General features: G+C 36.4%; 2 protein-coding genes and 1 long non-coding RNA gene across 11 annotated transcripts in view; 1 reads left to right on the plus strand and 2 right to left on the minus strand.

Annotated features, from left to right (window-relative positions):
* The window catches only part of LOC126143121 (disks large homolog 5-like), an 886,848-nt gene that overhangs the window by 539,932 nt on the left and 321,916 nt on the right, over positions 1–25,000 (plus strand). The window lies entirely within an intron of this gene.
* Positions 9,625–25,000, minus strand: part of LOC126143152 (uncharacterized) — a 189,889-nt gene continuing 174,513 nt past the window's right edge. Inside the window, exons 2-4 of one of the 2 annotated variants that reach the window (XR_007529653.1) lie at positions 12,660–13,019; positions 12,429–12,554; positions 9,625–12,332 (exon numbers count right to left, since the gene is read on the minus strand). This is a non-coding gene — a long non-coding RNA (uncharacterized LOC126143152). Of the gene's footprint in view, positions 12,333–12,428; positions 12,555–12,659; positions 13,201–25,000 lie in introns of those variants that run through there. The other variant, XR_007529652.1, reaches the window with a different exon arrangement.
* Positions 15,182–25,000, minus strand: part of LOC126143143 (uncharacterized) — a 242,246-nt gene continuing 232,427 nt past the window's right edge. The window contains exons 1-4 of one of the 3 annotated variants that reach the window (XM_049915354.1): positions 20,734–20,893; positions 15,724–15,875; positions 15,474–15,620; positions 15,182–15,353 (exon numbers count right to left, since the gene is read on the minus strand). In XM_049915354.1, coding sequence (XP_049771311.1) covers positions 15,204–15,353; positions 15,474–15,620; positions 15,724–15,849 — 423 coding nt within the window. In that variant the 5' untranslated portion in view covers positions 15,850–15,875; positions 20,734–20,893 and the 3' untranslated portion in view covers positions 15,182–15,203. Of the gene's footprint in view, positions 15,354–15,473; positions 15,621–15,723; positions 15,876–18,037; positions 18,052–20,733; positions 20,894–25,000 lie in introns of those variants that run through there. The other 2 variants (XM_049915353.1, XM_049915355.1) reach the window with 2 other exon arrangements.

A 25,000-nucleotide genomic window follows, 5' to 3' on the forward strand; every position in this document is an offset into this window, starting at 1 on the left:
AAAGTAGCAGCTTTATTCCTTCCTTGGTTTGATTTAGCTGCTACTTACAAGCATACTCTGCAAACCACTGAACAGCATGGTAGGGAATGTCCCACTGCACCCATCATTTTATTAGGGCTCCTTCCCATTCCACTTACATATAGAGATGCAGAAAAAAATTCTGTTGAAATGTGTCTGTGCAGACTGTAATTACTCTAATCTTACCCTCACAATCCCTACAGGAGATGCTGTATATTCCTAGACCCATCATTTAGAGCTGGTTCTTGAAATTTTGTAGTAAGTTTTCTAGGGACAATCTACATATATCTTCAAGTGTCTGCCAGTTCAGTTTCTTCGGTATCTCTGTGACACACTGAGAAGTCGAACAAACCTCTGACCATTCATGCTGTCCTCTTCTGAATATGTTCAATGTCCCCCATTAGTCCTATTTTGCATGCATCACACTAACTTGAGCAATAGTCTCGCATAGGTCAGATGAGTGATTTTTAAGGAATCGCTCTTGTAGACTGGCCACATCTCCCTAATATTCCATCAGCGAACCACAGTCTGCCACCAGCTTTGCCTACAGCTGAACCAAAGTGATCCATTACACATTCCTACAAAGAGTTGGCCTGCAGCCAAGTAAATGTCAAGTTGACAGATTCCAACTGAGACCGTTTGATACCATGGTTCTTTCATTTTGTGAAAGTGGACAATTTTACTTTTCTGAAGACTTCAAGCAAGTTGCTAATCTTTGCATCACTTTGAAACCTTATCAAGATATGACTGAATATTTGTATTTAATTATTTTCAGACAGTACTTCATTATAGGTAACAGCATCATCTGAAAAGACTCTGAGGTTGCTATTAATATTGTCTGCAAGATCATTAATACACAAGATCAACAGCAAAGATCCCCACACACTTCCCTGGAGCTCATCTGAAATTACTTCTGCATCAAGGACTCTCCATCCAAGGTAAAGAAATCCACTACCCATTCACAAATTTCTCTCAATATTCCACAAAATCATAGTTCTGATAATACGCACAGGTGTTGTATTCAGTGAAATACTTTCTGTAAATAAAAAAATACTGCATCTCCCTGACTGCCTCGATCTATGGCTTTCAGGACGTCATGTAAGGAAAGTGTGAGCTGGGTTTCACAAGTATGATGTTTTTGGAGTTCATGCTGGTTGGCATGGAGTGTGTCATTCTGTTTGAGATCTCTCATTACATTTGAGCTCACAATATGTTCCAAGATTCTACAACAAAAGGGTGTCAAGGCTACTGAACAGTAGTTTGGTGGATCATTCTGCTACCCTGCGTGATCGGTGCTTTTCTCAGCTACTGGGCACAGTTTTCCATTCAGTAGTTAAGTGTTAATGGCACTAATTTATTGTAACAGTATTGTGAAAAGGTTAGTTACAACTCACCATATAGCGGAGATGTTGAGTTACAGATAAGCACAACAAAAAGACTGTCCCAAAATGAGCTTCTGGCCAACAAGGACTTTGTCTCTGACAGCTGAAGTCAGACTACTGGCTTCAGCTGTGAGGGACTGTGGTTGTGTTCATGTGTCTTTTTTTGACAAAGGCTTTGTTGGCCAAAAGCTTGTTTTCTTTTTGTTGTGCCTATCTGTGACTTGGAACCTCTGGTGTATAGTGATTAAGAACTATCCTTTTCACAATATTGTTACATTTCAACCTGGATTTTCACTGTTTGCACTAATTTATTGTTAATATGTCATAGATATTTTTCTATTATTTGCTTATCTTCTGTTAATGTACACAATGTCTCACTCCAGCATCCACAAAGTTGGTTCTTGATGGGATCTACACAATGTAGTAAATAACTGAACGAATACTTAATTCGTTTTTGTAGCTGCACTGCGTTAAAGGATAACTGTTTAGGGTAAAAGTGGCTGAAACTATGTAAATAAGCCAGCACTCTGTCTTCAAGTGAACAGTCAGAAATTAGGTAGGTACAAAAACAGTGATCTGAGCTTTGTTATTTAATCTGTTTTGACTAATTTTGCTATCTAGCTAAATGCCAAGGAATTTCACACACAGGGTTTAACTTACTGTATGATCCTAAGGTATGTTTATGGCACCAGCAAGTCATTTTAAGGTTCTTGGGATGTGATTCGTCTAATGCAACTAAATAAAAGACTCTTTTTATTGTACTATAAGTGGTTTACGTATTATTTGTGAAGCGTCTTCTGTGGAATTTTGAGTTGTTATTTGTGTGTATATGCCACCGGGAGATGTTATTGGGCAGTTTGCATATCAAGGATATCTGAATTTCGGCATTTAATAAACTCATTTCGACTTAGCAACTCGTTTTCGTTCTACATCGTGTTTTGCTCGTAAGTTTGGCAGAAATGCAAAATTAAACTGGCTAGAATTGCACGTTAATTGTGTACATAGCACTGTACAAAAACGGCAAGTGAACTGACGTTTAGCTGTGGTGCATTTCAACAGACAGTTCGCATATTTTGCTGAGATTTCCGACTGGAGCAAATAGAATCCAAGGTATTAAGTGACACCTAACAAGTCGCTACAGTCTACACACACAAAACAATTTTTCCACGCAAAATTAAAATTTTTGATAAAATAAGTGAATTTTATTGACAGTTGAAACAAATCGGATGGAACGTTTTCAAGCTGATGATCACTGAAATCAGAAACGAAGGGCTGAAGCTGTAATGTGATTAATATCATTGTCCCCCACGTCCTTGAATATGTAAAATTTTAGATCAAATATGATCACCAAAACATTACCAGTATAAAACGAATTTAGAATAATCTACCAGTGTTGTGCATAATTATAATACTCAAATAATGCAGTGGAGTTACTAAAAGCATTTTACTTTCTGTGGGGTTTTAAAATTTTTGTCACCATGTTTCATTTGAGTATCTGTCATTCCACACGTGAACACCGCAGGTTCTCGTTTAGTATCGTTTATTTGCATTCAAATATACACCGTATGCACAAATTCTAAAGTTTTCAAGGAATCCTAATAAAACTGGTTTAATTTACACATGAGACTGCAAAGAATGTGTCGTGACCCAGTCTTTAATATAGGGCGCTTTCCGCAGTTATATTTACATTCTAGCAAATATCCGTATATTCATACTGCGGTCCAATACGAAGTTTTTGGTTCGAACGCGTTAATAGGCATACATATCCAAAAACCCCTAATCCTTCACTTGTTCCCAAACTAAAAACCGGAGCTATTTACCCAACAATACACTTAAAAGGCGTTAGCTCATTCCCTCTTGACTGCAATTACGTATCACGAGCCTCTCTTACAAAACACGTACAACCCAACAAAATACACAATCACAAACCAACGCTATGCAATTATCTTTCAAACTTACGAAGCAGCTGTAATATCCAAATTCGCGCGGACTGAAAACATATTACTTCCGATCAGTCATTCGAAATGGGAAGCCTAACAGACACAATCAGCATTCATATGGTGACAGAGGTCCCGCGAAAATCATACGAAGCGTTCAAAGATCTACCTACAAGCAGCTATGTCTCATTGGCTCTTACCGCCAACCAATGAGATATCGGTGCCAGTTGAAATAGCTACGTATAATGCCTCGTGGATTTACAGGGAAGCCTAACAGACACATCATTGTGGTCCAAAAACAGTCGGAAGTGACGTCAAAATTACGTATACGCAACGCGCTGCACACTTGTCGAGTATCGAGATCCGTGGTCGAGTCGAGTTAGGTGAAAGTTTTCGGACCACACTGGAGTGTATGTTAAAACGTCGGTGCGTGTCTGCTGAATCGTCCTGAAACGAGTGTGATCCGCTGATATGTGACCGTAATGTGAAAGAAATGTGGCTGTTATCGCACGTACACAGTAGCGGAGAAATGGAAATGTATTTATAAATTACGTAGAAGTAAATAAATCGTACGGATTCTCAGCTTATCGGATTTTACCTGTTTCTTGACCATGCTGTGATTGATCTGCTTATTCTGTCGAGGGCCAAATAGGTAGCATAAAATGTTATACACCTAAATAATAAATGCAGTATTTCCGTTACACATTCCATAAACCATCATGTATAACCGTTGAGAGAAACTAAACATTGCCATTGCTTACGAGAAATAGCTTTTGTTATCGAGTACGCAGCTCATACTGGGGGAAAAAACAAACTGTCAAGAATAGTGTCGTGATAAGGCTATAAATTGTCACTTCCTGGGATACGTAAGATTCCAGTGCAGTCATAATGAAATATTGGTTTACCAAGAGCTGTTACCTGTGTTAAAAAAATAGATATGTTTTCTAAATTTTGCCTCACAGGAAGTTAATGCCTTTTGCCGTCTTCTCAGTTAATTGTGAAAACAACTTTTCAGAAGAAGCAGGCTTTGTTATACATTTAAGGGGTAGTTGTTTGGCTATACATAGGACAGCTAATCTTTTATATTAATAATAGTTTCTATGATCATACAAATGAATTTTGATCATGCAAAAGCGGCATTAAAGGATCATGAAAGAAACCTCCAAGGGCAACAAAATTCTTTAAAAAACTACTTCCTGTGTTCATTATACCACAGTTAAATTAGTAAGAATACTTGTGTGTTGTGCCATGCAGTGTCACACAAACTATATATGATTTAAGAAGAATGGGTAAATAACTTCACTGCATAAGAAACAAGGCAATTTGCTATGGGGTGCATAGCTCACTCAGCAAGAAAGAATAAATGACAGGCTGTGTTACAAAGAGCGTTGTCTTAAACCTTTCACATTATTTCCACTTTCCTGGCAATTTAACTATGCACACTTCATAGCTGAATGAAATATTTCATTTTGTATATGAATCCAGGTCATGTGGACTTTCTTCTCATATGGCTGTGACTTCAGTTTTGGAAAATTTTACTAAAAATTTACAAACAGAACGCTATGAAGCTTTCCATAAAGCATTCTTGTAACCATTCTTACTGTGAGAGCATACATCTACATTTTGCACCACATAATGCAGAGTAACTGTAGATTTGATTCAGATGTTCAAATACCGAGAGATGTAAGGTATTTATTGTGCTACACAGTTTTGATTAAGAAATCGTCTCCAGAAAACACTTGTTTTACTAATGCTAATGCATCTGGTATTCTGTGAATAATAAGATAATTTTATACACTACAGTCTGATAAGATGACCAAATTTAAAGAGACTACAGTAACAGCTATGTTACGTTAACTGTGATTAGGAAGACAGGCTACTGTTTGCCTTACAGGTAACAGTGAAAGAAAATCATTTCTGCTGCCATCTGTAAATTAAGTAGCAGTCTGACTTCCTATTGAGATAAAGCCATGTGTTATTTAAACTTGTTGTTGATGCTGTGATACATACAGGTTCTGAATTTTGAAAATTCCAGTAACACTTCAAATTAAAGTAAATGAGACATTGGTAACAAATGCATGTAGTGTTGCAAACTTCTTAAATAGGTACAGTACTTTGTATCTGTTACTGACAGCTTCAAGTTATCAGGTTCAGTTAACAGTGCAATTGAACATCTGAGACCACTCCCTACAAATAACCAGTAAACTGGAAATGACACTCACTTCTCCCTAAGTAGCAGCATCCATCATAAAATCCTTAAAGTATTCTAGTGAAGTTTTTCAAAGTGTATTCATGTGAGTTGAGTTGTACCTCATATTATTTGTGTAATCAATCTCTTATCAGTGGAACATTTCCAGACTGTCTAAAATATGCCTAAGTTAAGCCTCTGTACAAGAAGAGCATTAAAGAGATACTATCAAATTATTGATCATTTTCACTTTTGCTGGCGTCTTCAAAAATATTTGAAAAGGTTGTGTCTAAGCATCTTCTTAAGCATCCGACTGCAAACAGTATATCATCCAAGTCACAGTTTGGGTTCCTTATGCTTACTGATATAGAGAAGGGTATTTGCACATACTGTGGGAATAATTCATAAGAAAACAAGTTAGAGGCTACTGGCATTCTCTGTGACCTGTCAAAAGCCCTTGACTATGAATCACAGCTTTCTCTCAAGAGAATTAGAATATTGTGATGTCACTGGCAGTGCTGCAAAATGGTTAGAGTCTGACCTAACTAAAAGGAAACAAGGGTGTCACTGCAAATACATGCAGAGTAAGCAAATAGTCTTCGTCTGATTGGGAAGTAATTACATGTGGTGCACCTCAAGATTCCATCCTGAATCTGTTGTTTATTCCTGTCTACAGTAATGACCTCATCTGTTAAATTGCCAGATGCTAAGTTTGTTTTGTTGGCACATGACACAAACATTGCAACAAATAGCAAGTCAAGTACAGATTTAGAAATTGCTACTAATCAAATTTTCACTGACAATAAATGGTTTAGAAGTAATTTACTGTCATTAAACTTTGGAAAGACCCACTATATGCAGATAAGAACCTGTAAGAAATTTGTTTCCAGGATGTGTATAATGTACGAAGACATGCAGATAGAAGCAGTTGACAGTGTTAAATTTCTCGGGTTACAACTCAGTAATAAATTCAGTTAGGAAGGGTGTGTGCCACAAAATTGCTGAAGCACCTAAACAAGTTTGTATTTGCAATGGGAATGATGTCAGATGTAGGAGATAGAAAAAAAAAACTTGCTTACTTCATTTGCTTTCATATTTTGAAGTACCTCGTCAAACCGAGCAAAAGTTTTTAGACTGCAGAAGTATGTAATAAGACTCAATTGTGTTGTAAATTCCATATAATCATGTACAAATCTGAGCAAGGAAGTGGATATTCTAACCAATGCTTCAGTATATTTATCCCTTAAAGAAATTGGTTCCAAATAACATGTTTATTTCCAGACAATAGCTCAGCACATAGTAAAATACTAGCAACAATAAGACCTAAAATTGCTTACCTTGGTCCAAAGAGGAGTCCAGTTTACGGGAACACACATTTTCAATAAATTGCCAGCTACCATTAAAAAGTTTGTTTCAGAAACAGCACAGTTTAAACAGAGTTTGAAAGATTTTTAGGCAGGCGGCTCTTCTATAAATGAATATCTTAACAGGGACTGTTAGACCAGCTTAAGTAAAAATGTCTTAGATTTGGTTTTACAACAGTTAAGATTAGGTGTTGTGTGTGTGATAAATTTGTTAAAAGTGCATAACAGTTTCATTCTGAGTGTATTAATTCTGTAAACGTTGGCAGTCCCAGTTTATCTGTTATGTATTCACATACCTTTAAAGTATCCTGACATGTGATCAGGGAAGCGTTATATTCAGATGGTCTTTGTTTTTTATGTTGTTCTTTGACATATTCCATATCCAAGAAACCCATCTCATTTTTGGGTCTATAGAATGAGAACTGAATCTAATGTAGTAAAATACATCTGAGGATGTTAAACATGGCTTCAGTTATCAGCATAGATGTGTAGCCGTTTCAGTTGCTAAGATGAGAACTTAAAGATACCAGTGATATTTATTATGGGTTTATTATGTTAATCATACCTGTGTACACCCAATTCAATTGATAAGCAACTCGTATGGCTATAATTTATATGTAAAATATTGTCAGGATAGAACAATTGTCATATCCAATCACTCAATGAACGCTACTTTTATGTCAGGTCTTTCGTTCCACTGTTGAATCTTCGAATTGTGTGTAATGAACTGGCAAGAGCTACAGACAGTGCCATGATATACAGCCAAGCATTTTAAATGCATGTTGAATCAGAGCTTGAAGATGATACTGATTAGTTAAAAACCTTTGTTGAATTTGTATACCATTACTTTAATATTTCCATTCCCCTCAAAACATTGGTAATACAGATCACAGTAAGGATTGTACACTAAATTAATTCCTCTGCAACAGGAACAACACCCCTTTAAACATACGCCTGCAAGTCGTGGTTTCACCTTCTACAATACTTCACTCCCGGTCTCACTCCCTTCCCAAGAACTGCACACTTTTCATGTCTTTACACATTACTGTTACATCAGCGTGCAAATTTTAGTCTTTGTATTTTATCCTTGCTACCTTCAGAATTTCCTAGTGTATAGTCCAGCCAACAGTGTCAAAAGCTTTCTCTATATCCTCTTGTAAGATTTTTCGTAGGACCAATACTGCCTCATGTGTTGCTACTTTTTCCCAGATACCAAAGTAATGTTTCCTGAGGTCAGTTGGCACCTACCAGTTCGTCCACTATACCTTACTTAATTTGTGTCAAACTACAACCATGACTTGCCACACTGATAGTTCTGTAATATTTCCAACTTTCAGTGCCTGGTTTTCTTGGAATAGGAATTATTACTTCCTTCTGAATCATGAATGTTTTTCACTTGTCTCTTATCTTGCATACCACATGGAATAGTTCGACTTGGCTGTCTGAAGGATCTCCACAAATGTGAGGGAATGTCTACTCCAGGTGCCTTGTTTGGGTGCAGGTCTTTCATCACCATGTGAAATTATTCTCTTAGTCTATCTCCCACCTAGTCTTCATCTGTCTCTTATAATATTGTACTCTAATTTCTCTCGTTATAGTAAACAGTTGAAGTAAGAGCCCGTATTCCAACTTTACTCTTTTGATGAATTTTATACACAATCTAATGTACCTTAGGTTAAAGGTAAGTTAAACAATCCCCATTCTTCCTGCTACAATAAAAATATTCAGGAAGAATATGTACAATCTGAATGCCTTGACACAGTGTATTTTTTGGAAAGTGGTCCATACATGTAAGTAGTTACCAGTCCTTTGTGCATTTAATAAAGTTTTTTCTGCTCTGTTCATATAACACTAAGGTTTTTGGTTAGTCTATCTCTACAATAGGATGCAGCTGGCTTAAATATCCAGAAAGGATATGGAAATAACTTAATCCAACAAAAGTGACTGCTTATGGCAACCTTTATACTTTTGGGGAACCCTGCCTCCTTTTCACGAGTTTGTAAATGACTTTTTTCTTAACCTTCCTTAATGTGGCACAAATCAACTCTTCCATCATAACAGTTACCAGCAACAACAGAGTGAAACTGATACATAACGAATATCAGTCACACATGTTACCTATGTGGATTGCTAGTGTTTGTAACAGAAGCCTCTTTAAGAAATTTAATAAATCTAAAAGGAAAACTTGGCAGCAGAGTGCAAAATCACATGACATTCAAGGCAAAAGTTTCTTAGATGCATGTGAAACATACCTTGAAGAATATACTAAACCACTTAAAGGGTTCAAAGTTGTACTGAAGTATCACAATTATGTAGTACTACTACTACTACTACTACTACTACTAAACGCAGCCTGTTTTGTCGGCTTTGGTGAATAATAGTCAGTAAAAACCTTACTAATTTATATGAAGCTGGTATCTGTACAGCTCTGTGATCTTGCAGCTCTCTAAGAATGAAATTATAATGAAATCCCAGACCTTTAGCCGCTTACAGGTGTTGATAATTAGGTATATTCTGCACACAATTTCTGATCTGTTATTGCCACATTTCCCATGAAATGATAATATCTTACACACACACACACACACACACACACACACACATACACACACACACACACACACACACACACACACACACACACACACACACACACACACACAACTCAGGTCACCAAGCTACAGAATTATTATACAGAAACAAAAAATATAAATATCAATCTATTTTATTGGGCATTTACATATGATTACACCTTACCACAATCAACATTAAAAATATTACATGAACATAAATCCATCTGCCACACAGCAAAAAAATAAGCTTAAATGGATAATTCAAAATTTAACTTGACACAGAATAGCCTTAAAAATTGAAATTGTATCACGTGTCATCAGTGAAGAACTAAACATTTTTAAGTGTTGACACATGAACTGCAATCCAACATAATGGGTTGCAAATACTCAGTTTAAGAATATAAAACATTTCTCCAACCACAGTTTTACTTCACTTGGCTCATACTGGAAGGAAATCCTAGGTTTACCACCTGACAGTGGATCAATACTGTGGCTATGGCAATCTCTTCCACAATCACCAACTGAGGAACTGTTTACAGTTTGTACAGAAAATGTGAAAACTATTTTTCATATCAATCAGGACACTCATTTCTAAAGCACCTCCTTTAAATGTCTCAAAGATAGCTGAAAGACTATCTCTATGCTTCTCCAGCAAATCAGCACACACACATGCTAACAATAGCTTGTAAAGGAAATACAAATTCAGGTGCACGATGGAATGACATCATACAGCCAATAATTTGGCTCTAGATACATTTATTGATAATTTCACTGGGACACACATATCAGGTCTAATGAATACTACATTTTACCCCACTGAAAGAAATTATATTCACACATATTGGACCTTGTAATGTACAAATAAAGCATTGTTTGATGAGACTAGATTGCAGAATCATGCTGACGAGTGGCACAAGGAATAAAGCAATCACATGATTTATTACAAACATGGTATAGGTGCCAATGGAGGAGTGAAACCATAACTTTTTTCTATCAGAGCTGTTAGCAAAGAGATCTTTTGAAGAAGTACAGGGATAGTTGTTATATGCAACATACAAAACAACAACACATGATATGCCTTTATTTTTTTATAGCTGTAAAGAGTAATGCAGGTTATTTGGTTTTCTTTTTCATTCAAGTTGAAAATGCGAGATCCATTCATGAAGCACTAGCCATTTTCAAGGATTGGAATCCCATCTACTGGGTTACTGATTTCTTATAGTCTGAGATAAATGCAACTGATCTAGCATTTCCTCAGACAAAAGTGTACTTGTGCCTTTTCAGTCTGAAACAGGTTTGAGGAAGATGGCTGAATATATACCAAATGACATGAAGAGATTTCTGGGCATGTGGCAAGAAATTTTAGAATCACCAACAGAGAATTTACAGATCATACAAAAGAGATAGTGAGGCTTCTCAGAGAAACGAATATGCATCACCGTACGTTTAACAGCAGCGGCTACTGGTACATGAAAAGTGAGTGGAAGCTTATGAGGACAAGGGCAATTTTGATACCATTGACATTACAAGTGGAGTTGAAGCCATGAACAAGATTGTAAACATTTTTTTTTTTCCTAAAATGGAACACAGATGGGACCTTCAATGGGGCTACTAGGGATATAAGAAATCAATTTCTTCCAAGCCTAATTAGAAAGTACTGTCTGCAGAATTCTGCCATCAAATCATAACAGACATGTTCCACTTTTTTTTCAATTTTTTTTAAAAAAGCAAGTTTGTGAAACATGTCATGCAGTGATATGAACCAGGGAAAGTTGAGTTAACTGCAAGATTAGTGAATGTGAAGTTGGACAATGTTTTGTATGGAGAGTACAATGTTCAAAGACTGTAATTATGTTGTAAGCTTTACTCTACCAAACTGCACATGTGAAGATTTTAAGATATATAAATACCCATGCAAGCATTTCTGTGCGATCTTTATTTTCTATCCAGAGTGGGGTTTTGATAAAATACCAGAAGGCTGCAGGAATAGCCCATTAATCTGTCTCCACGAGATGTACAGGTTTGGTTTCAGAAGTGTGTCTGCAGTAATTTCACATGAAGATAGTAGCAATGAGGACAAAGTTGAGGAAACACACAGAGCATCACACTGATACCTTAACCATTTCTTTGCAGCAATTTGAAGTGAAGGTGTTGTTCAAACAAGTTTATAATCTCACATACAACTGTATCAACAGTGAAACATTATGAAAAGTACTTGAATCACTCAGCAACTGTGTGCCAGATTTGCAGTTAGCAAACCCTGAAATTTGTGGTCTCCCCACAGCTGTGCCATCAAATTCCCAACAATAATATTAAGTAAGATGCCATTACTTTTACAGGGCCTGGCATAAAGACCCCTCTCATTGTAATGTTCATATATTTGTGCCTTAATGGATAATTAACTACTAAGGAATAGATCACATGGAGGTCATAGCATTCCATTTGAAGGATCAAACAATAAGAGCTATCTAAAAAATACAAATAAGGGAGATCTTTATGCCAAGTTCTGTAAGCAAACTGTCACACATTTGAATTTTTAAGTAGCAGTAGTGAAAAATATTTATCTGTGGAAAGTTAATAAGGTAGTTGTATTGACCGTGATTTGTATTTCCTTTACCCAAGCAACAATGTCTACTTCTCATTACAAGAAATTCTTGGATTGTTGAGAAACCTGTCAAAAATTACAATCAAGTTGCAAACATTTATGTGCCACAACAAATGGCAGTTTGATACACACGTGAAATACTACATGGATTGTTTTCCTTCAGGAATACTATCAATCTTCGATATCCTTGGAATATAACAGTCTTGATTCAATCTGGTGTGAATTTTCCCACGGACTGAAGGCCACAAATCCATCGTAACTGAACCTAACAAATAAATTAACAACAATTAATTGAGTTATGCAACATGAAGACAACTGATACACATGTTTTCAAGGCACAATTCCAAAATTTAGTACTCACTTCTTTTGGTGCCCAATGACATTACTCACCAGCTGCAATGCCCAGAACTACTTTATAACTGAATTTAATAAACATTACTGGTATTCCAGTAACAGTAATTGCTTCTGTGTGGTCTCTGCAGTAACTCTGCAAAGTTATTAAGAACATTAGAACCAAGGTGGTAGATATGCAATATGTAGGTAACTGATACACATTAAGCTTCCAAAGCAAATAAAAAAAGTCAATCCTTACTTCATTTGGTCCCAATGACATTGATGACCAGATACCATATCAAGGAAACAGCACACTCTTCTGTCAGAGTGATACTGGGCAATCTCACATGTTCATTAACAGGGCAGTCTTTATCTTTTTCTCTGTTTCACGTGAATCACTAGACATGTATTGAAGCAAGTGAGAGCAAGTGCATTCTTACTTGGAAAAAGAAATGCAAAATCTTTTCTCCATCAGTCATACGACATCTCAATGCCACTAAGATATATCTTATTTATTTTTTCCACCTTTTCAATTCTCAACATTGTCCCATATTTGAATTAAACTAATTTAAAGTTAAAATCTTTTACTTCATATTTTAAAAAGTTTGCAAGTTCTACACTATCATCTAGTTTAATTCCTCAGAAAAATCTTTTCTCTGGTGAACAACGAAAAATCCAGGATGGAATGTAACAATATTATGAAAAGGATAGTTGTTGCTGCTCACCAAATAGTGAAGATGCCGAGTCACAGAAAGGCACAACAAAAAGACTGTCGGACTTATCTTTCGGGCAACAAGGGCCTTTTCAAAAGCGCGCGCGCGCGCGCGCGCGCACACTCACTCACAAACACACACACACACAAATCTAGCAACTATCCTTTTTATAATATTTTATCTATTGCTACTTCGAAATTCAAATGTGCAACAAAGTTTAAAAGCAGAGACCAACATAAAGACCTCATAGCATTCCATCTCGAGGATCAGAAATGACGGAGCTTATTCGTATTTTACATAGACAAAGAGCTATCTAAAATCCAAATAAACCATCATTTCTTACCCTTCAAATGGAAAGTTATAATGTGTTTAAGACAGATCTCTTAAGGCTTTTGGCATCGTTCTTCACTATTGTTTGGAAGTTGATGGCACTACTAATGGGAGACCACCAACTTCAGGATTTGCTAATTGCAAATCTTGCACACAGTTGCTCAGTGATTCAAGTACTTTTTGTAATGTTTCGCTGTTGCTGCAGTTGTATGTGAGATTATAAATCTGTTTACACAGCTCCCTCGCTTCAAACTGCTGCGAAGAAATATTCTGGGTTTGAACAAGACCATCTGTATTTGCTGCCTTGACAGCCTCCTCAGCTGCTTCATCAGTACTACTACCTTCGCATGAAATTACTAAAGAGCCACTTCTAAAGCCCACACCATACATTTCATCAAGACAGATTAATGGACTAGTCTCATAACTTTCTGGCATTTTATCAAAACCCCACTCTGGGTAAAAAATAAAGATTGCACAGAAGTGCTTGCATGGGTATTTATATCTCCGAAAATCTACACATGTGCAATCTGGTATATCAAAGTTTACAACATAACTACACTTTTTGGACTTTGCACTCTCCACACAAAATGAACCATCCAATCTCCCACTCACTGATTTTGCAGTTAACTCAACTTTCGCTGATTCATATCGCTGCATGACATGTTTCACAAACTTGTTTGTTTTTTATGCAAAAACAGTGGAACATCTTTGTTATAAGCTTTGATGGCAGAATTCTGCAGACAGTACTTTCTAATTAGGCTTGGAAGAAACTGGTTTATTATAACCTTAGTAACCCCAGTTAAAGTCCTGTCTGAATTGTGTTTAAGGAAAAAATGTTTTACAACCTTGTTCATGGCTTCAACTCCATTTGTAGTGTCAATGGTTGCAAATCTGCCCTTGTCCTCATACGCTTTCACCCATCTTTCACATACCGTTAGCCACTGCTGTTGAAAGTATGGCCACGCACGCTCGTTTCTCCGAGAAACCTCGTGCGTTTGCAACTCTTCTACGTGATCTCTAAATTCTCTCTCTGTTGATGATTCTGAAATTTCTTGCCACATGTCCAGAAATCTCTTCATGTCATTTGGTACACGTAGATTATCCTTTTTTTCAACCATCTTCCCCATGCCTGTTTTGGATGGAAAAGGCACAAGTAAACTTTTGTCTGAGGGAATGCTTGCTCAATTGCATTTATCTCCGACTCCGAGAAATCGGTAACCCAATAGAGGGGATTCCAATCCTTGTTCCAGTCCTTGAAAATGTCTAGTGCTTCATGAATGGATCTTGCATTTTCAATCTGAATGAAAAAAACCGACAACCAAATAGCTCACATTACTCTTCACAGCTATAAAAAATAAAGGAATATCATATGATGTTTTGTATGTTGCATCTAACAAACAACTACCCCCATACTACTTCAAAAGATCTCTCTGCCAACTGCTCTGATAGCAAAAAAGTAATGGTTTCACTTCTCCATTGGCTTCCATACAATGCCTATAATAAATCATGTGATTGCTCGAGTCTTTGTGCCACTCATCAACCTGATTCTGCAGTCTAGTCTCGTCAAACAATACTTTATTCGTACTATAAAGGGTCCGATAAATGTGACTGTAAATAGTTTTCTCTGTGGGGTAAAAGGTAGTATTCATTTGACCTGGTATGTGTGTCCCAATGAAATTGATTTCAACAAATCTATCTAGAGTCAACTTAATGACTTTGAGAGATGTCATTCCACTGAGTTACTAAGTTTTTGATTTCCTTTACAAGTGAAGGATGTATGTACCCACTTGCTTCAACACTTTCAGTAGCATGTGTGTGTGCGCACTTGCTGGAGAAGCAGTCAAATAATAACGTAGGTAGCCCTTCGGCGGGCATGGCAATGCCAAATCTTTCTGTAGACTTGCAAGAACCTGTAAGACAAAAATGTATCAATTATTTAATTAAGAGCATTAAAAACAATAGATTTTAAAATATACTGTCAACTGATCATGTAAAATTTTCTCCAAGCAGAACCCAAACTGGATACTTACTTTTGCCTTGGTATCCCTGTGTTCAGTTGCTGAGTGCATACTGTAATCAGGATACACCCTTATACACTTCATATTTAAAGTTGTTGGGCAGTTGGATTTTCCAGTATCCATGATCCTCAATCTCTTACGAGGAGTCACATGGTCTTCCTAAAGAGGGTAAAGAACTACTATAAAATTTATTTAATAAACTTTCCCTGTAACGAACTTGTTTTATGGAAAGTAAGTCTATCTTAACACAGCATGATATTACCAAGTGCTCAGGTACACTAGACTCTTTACTTTTATAGTATTTCGGCCCCAAAACACAGTGCCTTGACCACACACTCTCCACTGCAAATGCACAACCAAAAAAGGGGATAGGGACATGTTCCTGCATTTGCTTGAAGAAATGCTTTGTTTTACCTGGAACAGTTAATATATTTCTCACAGACAAAAACACAAACATTGTTATTGTTAAATAATTCACATATGTTATTGCTAATTAACTAAATACAATGTGAGAAAACATTTCATTCATTTGATAGGTATTGTCAAAGTTCTAAACTGATGGAAGCAGATTGTCTACTTTACATAGTACTGGAGCAAAATTTTACAGGATGTCACACCTATTGTATCTAGCAAAGAAATGGAACTGACTGCCATGTGCAATGAGGATACCATACTGATTTTGGGCAACTTAAGTGCTTTATTGTGGTTCCAATAAATGTGGAATTAATATTCTTTGTAAACAAAGGAGATGTGAAGAACACTTATGTAGAAAAATGTAATTACTATAAATGTGGAATTACAAAAAATAAATGTAACTAGGAAGACAAAGCTAAACATGCCTGTCAATAGGTTCAATGAGCTGACTACTGTTTTACATATCAACACCACAATTATCGAAAACCATAGAAACTATTTCAACATGAACACAGCAGTATAGATTCATTAAAATTATTTGTTAGTTGGCATCTGTCACTTGTTGCTGAAGTGTTAGCACACCGGCTGCTGCTGTATTATAGGCAACAAACAGAGCAGGTCACTCAGCAAGTGCTGTTCAATTTAATTTTCGTGTTAAAAAAAGTAGGTTTAGCTCAGTAGAGGCAGAGCACAGGTGGGGTTACAAAAGGATGGGAGACGTATACATGTAACTCTGTGCAGTGTTGGAAGTGGCCATTATGAAATAACATGAATATGACATGCTCTGCTGGCAACTGGTTTTGGAGTGACCAATGGCATAACTGTGGCAGATACGACATTTTATAGCCCAGAATTTAAACTCATTTGATAACCTAACCGCAACATGATGTGCAATATATCCTAGAAAATGGCTGTCAGCATTCTACAGAAGAACTGTTAATCATACTTTGTTCACAACAATTAATACACTGACCACGGGCAGTCGCAGCAGAGCCTCACACCTAATGCTGTTGCCTGGCCTGGCTTGACGGTGAAACACCCAACACTAAGCATGTGGCAGGAAACTAGCTGAAGCTATTCTCTATAAGCAAACTCAAGGGGAAAAAAATTGTATTTCAGTGCTGAAAGCAAACTAATTTCTTCCTTTAATTAATTATGGCACCTGAAACTGTCCTCACACAAGCTGCATGGACTGCCAAATTACCAACTGATGAGCAGTCCTGGTTTTTATTCAGTTACATGTTATAGGTGACAAGCTGATTTCAAATGAAATAATGATATGAAGAAATATAAGGAATTAAAAAGTAAATACAATGTCAAAAATGACACAGCAGAGTGTTAGAAATAAAACTGCATCCAAACCTATTAACTGAATAAAAATAATGAAGTAATTTTGATAATATATTGGTATAAAAAATATCAAAGAATCTGTCAAAACTCAAATCCACAACTTTATATGGATCAGGAATGTTTCTTATCTGTTGCACTATGCCACCACTCTACATTACACTAATGTAAGATTATTTGGTCCCAACGATCATGTGCTGCCTTCAACCAGATCAGCCTTTCACATTATGTTACGATGCTAAAGCTAGCTCTAGCACCATAAAGATATTGTAAGGATACGTAGTTATGCCTACTGTCTTAAAATGTTTAAGGCCAATCTGGTTGTAGGCAGCAAATGATTGCATGGCGTTCAAACACATCAAGAAAGGAAGTCAGACAAGAAAATGGAAGTGGACTGATCAGCTGTTGTGGCAGTCAGGAAATGGCGAACAGAGATTGTTTGGACCTGACGCATTCAGCACTCTGGAGGAAACCAGCTCCAAAAGGAATTGTAAACCAACTAATAATTTTAATCAGCCTATTATCAAATGCAAGTGTGTAAAAATTACTGAATGTATGGCTGTGAAAATGGATAAATGACAAACAAGTCAACACAGAGGAAAATGATTAATACAATTCTGCCTCGCATATCACAACAACTATTAACGATAACAAAAAGTCAATTCCATCAATTGTTAGTGCAGCTTAGAAAGAAATATCCATTTAAAGTATATATACTATCCCTAATTCCAGCAAACTAAGTTCTTCCTTCAAGTATACATATATGAACTAAAATGGTAAACCACAGAAAGTAATTAATGCAGCAGTTCACTTACTTTTCATAACATCTGAAGATGGCTCTTTATAACGACTACTTCTCACACATTATGAAAACCCCACAGTTTTCAGCGGATTGAGAAGTGTTTCCACCTGAGAATAAAGTGACCAGTAGCATAAACTGAGGGTAACTACACTGAAGGTTAACTGGGAAACATGAATGAAGAGGGAAATTTTAGGCTTTACAAAATTCAGTTATTTAATGTACACAGCCGTTCATCACATCTGATGTTTTTGACAGCTAAAGTAAGTGTTGTTATTAACCATGGATGAGTTAACAAAATTGGGAGTTCATTTGTCTGCTCTTTTGCTTTTATTCCATTGTTATTCACTGACCACAAATTATGTTACTGTTGACTTCAGTTAAAATTGTGATCATAAAATGTTCTTTCAGTTGTGATTATGATGATGAAAAATATTTTCCAAGTGCACATGAAGTTTAATGACCTAGTTTTGGGGTTAACTGATCAGTGCTTCAGTTAACCTCATTTCAAGCACGCCTAGCCTTATGTCAACAAAAGCTTTATTAAGCATAATAATTATGCATACTATGAATTCCAGGTTTTATATACTAAGAATAAGACAATCACCAATCAAAACTATCCAGTACAACTGATGAAAGTTGAAACTGGTTAATACATCCATGAAAAAGTTTTTGTAAAAATTACAAAAAGATTTCTCTCCTACAATTGAAAAATATCAGTTTTCGGCTGTCAAACTCTTAACAAAAGTGGAAGACCTCTGCCTACATTACTTCAATACAACATCCATTAAGCTTAATCACAAAATCTGCAAGCATCTTGGCACATTAATTTGCAAAGGGATTGAAATCTGTGACAAAGACCTGGGAAAGAGAGCATGATACGATGAATTGCTCACAGAATTCATGAAACTTCCATTACGTACATAACACACTCCCCTCAAAGACCACAACTTATGATTCTGCATAATCATCATATGAAAAAAACAGCATAATTTTGCATACTCTCCCACATCATACAAGCCATAAGCTACGACTTCTTGTCTTGAAGTCTTACTTAAGTTATTGTATGATACAGGAAATTATCTAATGACAAAAGAGCAAAATCAATCACGATCTGGGCTGGTTAGCCAGAATTCCTCCTTATCACCAACAGAAATAATACATCACTTTTAAGGCTTATTTGACTGATACACTCCAAACTTAAAAATAATTTGCCATCTATTTCTACTATTGGTATTCCTGACAAGGTTATAGATGCAGACCTCAACATTTCTCCTCCTCGAGAAGTCTATCCAGCAGAAGAACTGAGATAATATCTCCAGAAGACATTTTGCCCCATCCCAAGTACTATGTTGTGAGAGGAAAAACTAACAAAAATAAATAAATGACTTAATAACTCACTCCCATCAACATCATCTCCAGTAAAAGCCAGATCAATAGAAGAAATTAAAATAAAATCTAGCAGGGCAATAAGAAAAGAGTGTAGATGTGAAAGAACACCTGTAAGAGAGAAGTTTAACTTTGAGGGCTTCAAAGTGTCAATGTTCTATACCCTATGAGGACCCATATTCACCAACGAGCATTTCTAAAGACTAAAACAGCTTACGTTATCAAAATTTCAGTGTGGTGCAGAGAAAATTTTAGATCCTGACAGACTTTGTCTACAAATATAATCCAGCAATCCCAATAGAGTTCCAACATTATCCACACATACTTAAGCAGCCACCTAAGCAGTGGTAATAATTGAAACATTGTAACATGTATTAATTAAGCGGACAGTTATTACTGAGCAATGGTATCCTGAACAAAAAGCTCTCACTCAGCATCCATCAACAATACACCTTTGCTCAGAATTCAGTACGGAGGCCAAACATGGTCATGTTGCAACATTTGCATAAAGTGGCATTCATTACAGTGCTATTGAGGAAAAAAGTTGTTTCATAGCTGATGTCACTGACCTTGCTGAAACTTTGGTGAGAAACTAAGGATCTTACAGTCATTTGAATTACAGAGCTCCATATCCCTGCATAGACAGTATTCTAGCTAATCTCTGAATTCAGTACCTCAATGAAATTCAGCTCAGTGCCAGCACAAAGAAAACAGGAGTAATGGATTTGTGCAATTATGCACTGGAGCTGATACTGCAATTAGATAGAACTATGTAAAATTCCTGGGAAAATGCAGGATACTTTTATGTGGAATACAGAGCCCACGCTCTGGCAATGACATTAGCTGCAAATATACTGCTTTTTATTTTCCTTTTGCATGACTGTTCCCAGACCCTGAGTCCCATTTTCATGTGTGTGTCTTCTAAATTATGCCATTTACTCGAGACGACGTATGCGCTTGAGCTGCTGCAATGTTCAGTTTCTCTTACTATAATACATAGATGACGAACTCAGAAACGGCGAATTTTGAAACAAAGTTGCCATTAACTTCCTAAACAGCGATCATTAATTACAATATTCCACGCGTATATGTTACAGTAAAGGTAATGTAACAATGCAGAACCTCACAACGAAAACAAATGAAAAATTGCATAATACATAAAAAACTCACATAAAAATTGGAATCAGATCGCGGAAAGCGACATATAAAATTTATTAAAATGAAATCTTAACTGGCAGCAGAAAAAAGTTATTTTCTAGAGTTCCTAATGTCTCTAAAGGCGCATATTTTTGCCAGCCAATTCTAACATAAAATTATTATTACCTCCTCCAACGAATTACAATAGCCTGAAATCAAGCCATCCTCTGAAATCTTTCAGAGCGTCACGAAAGATGTTTTCATACACCTGAGACATTTTGCTCGATAGCGAAAACACAACCACTCAAGATACACGGGCAGTATGACAGTGAAGAACAAAGCAGACGCTTTTCCCGCTAACTCGATTCGACCACAGATCTCGATCAGTCGACAAGTGTGCAGCGCGTTTATGTATACGTCATTTCGACGTCACTTCCGAGTGGTTTTGGACCACAATGATGTGTCTGTTAGGCTTCCCGGATTTACAGCCCAAGACAATAAAGGAAAAAAAAACAGCCCAAGATTATACAACTGGCCCATAAAACATCAAAACGGGCTGCCACCTTCATACGGCGGGCACTTGCTTACCTCGTTTCACTTTCAACTGCGATGAATTCAAGGTAAACGAGTCTACAACCTCAGTTAACTTTAATCGCGATTAATTCCCTCATTTAACTTAAAACGAGGGTGGTGTATTACAATTTTTGAAAGGCCTATTTTTTCGGTTAACTTTTAATCGACCTTGATGTAATCGACAACAAGTGTCGATAATCGAATTGTACACTGTGACGTTTGAAAGAGTGCGCGACTGCGCGAGTTGAAAGAGGCAATCGGCGTGACATCCAGTGAGCTAGTGGCAACAGAGTTGAAACATTGCGAAGGTTTGAGCTATTCAATTAAATCCGCTTTTCCTGACAGCCACCTGTAACCATAGTGCTATTTTTTCGTTTTCTCGCTGGATTACTGCTGAATACTTCATTTCATTGTTGTAACGAAAACCTAATGTAATATAATAATTATCACGTTTGGGACCTACTTGACCACGCCATGTACAACTAGGGGCATTTTATGGTTTAGTTTTACCTTTTCTTATTGTTTGTATTACGTTGTCTTACAGAATAGCTCCTTTTTGCGCTCATAGGATCAAACTGTAATGGTCTCATTGGATTTTTGTGCCAGGAAGAGTACCATGAAGCGCAATTTCTGCCCGTTCAATTTCTATGTACAGTATTTTCATTCCTAAATGCGATTTCAAACTAAAAATGTTATTTTCGTTTTTCACATTGGATTTCTTCAGTGCCTTCAGTCCCATATAGACAGACTTGTTTTGTGGCTGTATTGTCGTGCCTCAGTTTTGTGTATTTTGATATGCATTTTTTTTGTCACGGATGTCACTTGTTAGCCAGAAAGCTGTCTCTGAATAGTTTAACATATATATTTGGGTTGAGAATCACTCTTGAATTTGATTGGTTCATCAATTTTAAACTGTAATTTCAGTTTTCGCCACTTTCGGATTACTTTTTCTAATAAGCTTTCTTAAAATCTATAAAGATACTTTCTTATTATAAATATTTTGATGTGAGAATTAGTTTCATAGCTAAAATTTGTTTCAGACAAGATCCGTTTGGTCTGGAATTTTCCTGATGTTCACCGAATTTGAATTCAGGTTGTTGTTGTTGTTGTGTGTGTGTGTGTGTGTGTGTGTGTGTGTGTGTGTGTGTGTGTGTGTGTGTGTGTATACACTAAGACAATTTTGAATGGCACAAACTGAAGGCCCGTCTAAAGGTATTATCGGTTATGGTTCTTTTTTATGTAGTGGATGTATCAGTGCAGTTTTCCAGTTTGTATGGTTTTCTGTCAGATATTTTGCATGATCACTGTAAATTTTCTTTTAAAATTTTTGTGGGAGCTTGTAGGACTAATGCAACGGTTCTGTCCTAACCAAATGCTTATTTTTAACCTCTTGTTCAGCAATTTCCCCTTCATTTGATGCTTGTGAATCTGAATTGGTTTTTAGAATTTCTGATAGAAATCTTTCTTTGGGTTTAGGGCAGTTTGGAAGTTTTTTAAATTATCTATTTCTTGGTTATGTGCCAAGTGTGCACTGTCTTTCATGAAACAGTTTTTGGGGCTGGTATCCATTTAGATTTGTTTTAAGTGTTTCATATAAGAATCCTTGTTTTTTATAAGCCTGAAGATGACTTCTCATAATGTCTTTTGGTTCAATTTTCAAGCTGCTTGGAGTTGCTTGGCACTTTTTTTTCAATTTATTATTTGATGATTTGAATGCTCTTTGTCAAGATTTTACTGCTTGCGCAGTCTGTTCCACCATGGATGTCTCTTTCCATCTTTGTAGAGGAATTTGAGTTTATGTAGTTTCGATAAGTTTGTTGAGATTTCTTTGGAGTTTTGTGCTTGTGTTTTGAGTTCATTTGCTAATAGCATTGCTTGGAGTGAATCAGTATCATGTTCGGTATTACCTGTATCTGTTTGCTGAACTTTTGAGGCTTTAAATTTAGTTTCACTGTGGTTAGGTAGTGATCTGTAAATATTTGGACATTTGTGTACTTCTACATATTTAAAATCCCCTTGTGATGTGGCTATGAGATTGTGATATGATCAGTACGGATTTCGCCTAAATTCTTGTCAGGTGTTTTTTGTTTTGTTTGAAATGTGTTGACAGTTTTGTGGTTACAATTTCTACACAGTTAGACAAGTATCCATTTTGCTTGTTCCATTTGTGCGCAAGGAAGTCACAAATTATTTCCTTGCATTTTCTCTTGCACTAACTGATCATTAAAATACTCTGTCAAAATTTTCCCATGATTTTGTGGAATTTTAGAGATTAATTTTTCTATCACCCCCCATCGCATGTTTACTTTTCTGTTCCCCCTCCCCTTGGCCGATTAACATTAATTACTGTTTAAATTTTATTTGCACATTCAAAGTAAATTGTCATTAATTTTGTTCTTCACTTTGATTATGGATCTCTGAATGTCTTATGAAACTGTTCATACAATCTACCACATGGGGTATATTTATTTGTGTTATTTTGCCCTTTTTGCTTTTTGAATAGTCTGTAATTTCCAAAATCTGTGCTACGTGGTGGCATTCTCACTTTGCAATCTTGTTTCTAGCATGGTTAAAATTTGACTTTTCTTAACTATTTCTCCTAATTTGTAGAGCTTTCTTGGATTTAGGAGTGAAGTAATGTTGACTGTACCAAACAGTTTTGAATTTGGCCTGAGCAGACCCGAGAATTCAGATGTCTTCTGATTTGGGAACCTGATGGTTGACTATTCTAGACTACTGTATATTTATCCACGTGTAGACAATGTAAGTTGTATGTATGTCATAAATATGTGCCCAAGTACACACAGTTACATAAATAGGTCTGAAATATTTGCTCTGTTACATGTTTGTACAGCATTTTTCACTATTCAATTGAATGTATTGCAAAAGCCCCTCAGTTATAGTAGTTATAATAGTACAGTTGTCTATATAATTTACATATTTCAGGTAATCCAGAAGTTTCAAAACTGCTATTTAATGAATAATTTTGAGTGTACAGTATTACTGGAGGTGTATATTTCATGTTTGTCTTCGATCACTTAATTGCATAACTCTATTTTGTTATACAGCACAAGATTTTATTTTTTTTCCTGCTGAGGTGTAACTGGTCGCTGCATCTGTTTCCATGTTCATGTAAAGACTTACTTCTTTGGTGCTTGTCCATCTCTTTATGTAGGACATTGTTTGCAAACTATTCACTTGGAACAGTAAAGATTCCTTTGTGTATAAACAATTCAGTACAGTGAGTCCTCTTCCCACTTTGTTGTAATGTCTATAGCCTCTTACTGCAGCTTAGATGTTGTTACTATATTCAGTACATTTGTTTCCTGGAATATTTTCCATCAATAAAGACAGAATTGATAATCCAATATCTGTTTTAATGTGTAAGCTACTGCTCAATTGAATTATTGTTACTGAAACTGCATAGCATACTGATGTTAGTTGCTTCAGAGGACTGTAAATTGATCCCATGCGTCGGCTTTGACCCATGACGTAAGGGTGTTGTGGTGTGTCACGTCATGACGGTGTGGAGTTTGGTTTGCGAGTGTGGTGTGTTTGTAGATGTCGTCGTGTTGTGGTTTGTTGTGCCCTCTGGTGGTGTGTTCTGGGCTTTCGTTTGTGTGGTGTAATGGGCTCAATTTGCTCTTGCTCATTGTACAGAATTGTTAGTGTTGGCTGTGTTTGTAGTGGAATTCGTTTCAGTGAGTTAACGATTTAGTGGTTTTGTGTGAAGGTTAATTTAGTGTTGTTCACTGTAGGTCGTGTGGTAATTTGAGTAAATTAATTCGTTGTTGTTTTTGTTCAGGAATAGATATGACGGATAAAATTAATAGCGCGCATCTGAGTGAAATGATGGGAAACACTGCTTTGGAACTGATAG

Source organism: Schistocerca cancellata, unplaced genomic scaffold, assembly GCF_023864275.1.
Source record: "Schistocerca cancellata isolate TAMUIC-IGC-003103 unplaced genomic scaffold, iqSchCanc2.1 HiC_scaffold_782, whole genome shotgun sequence".
NCBI lineage: Eukaryota > Metazoa > Arthropoda > Insecta > Orthoptera > Acrididae > Schistocerca > Schistocerca cancellata.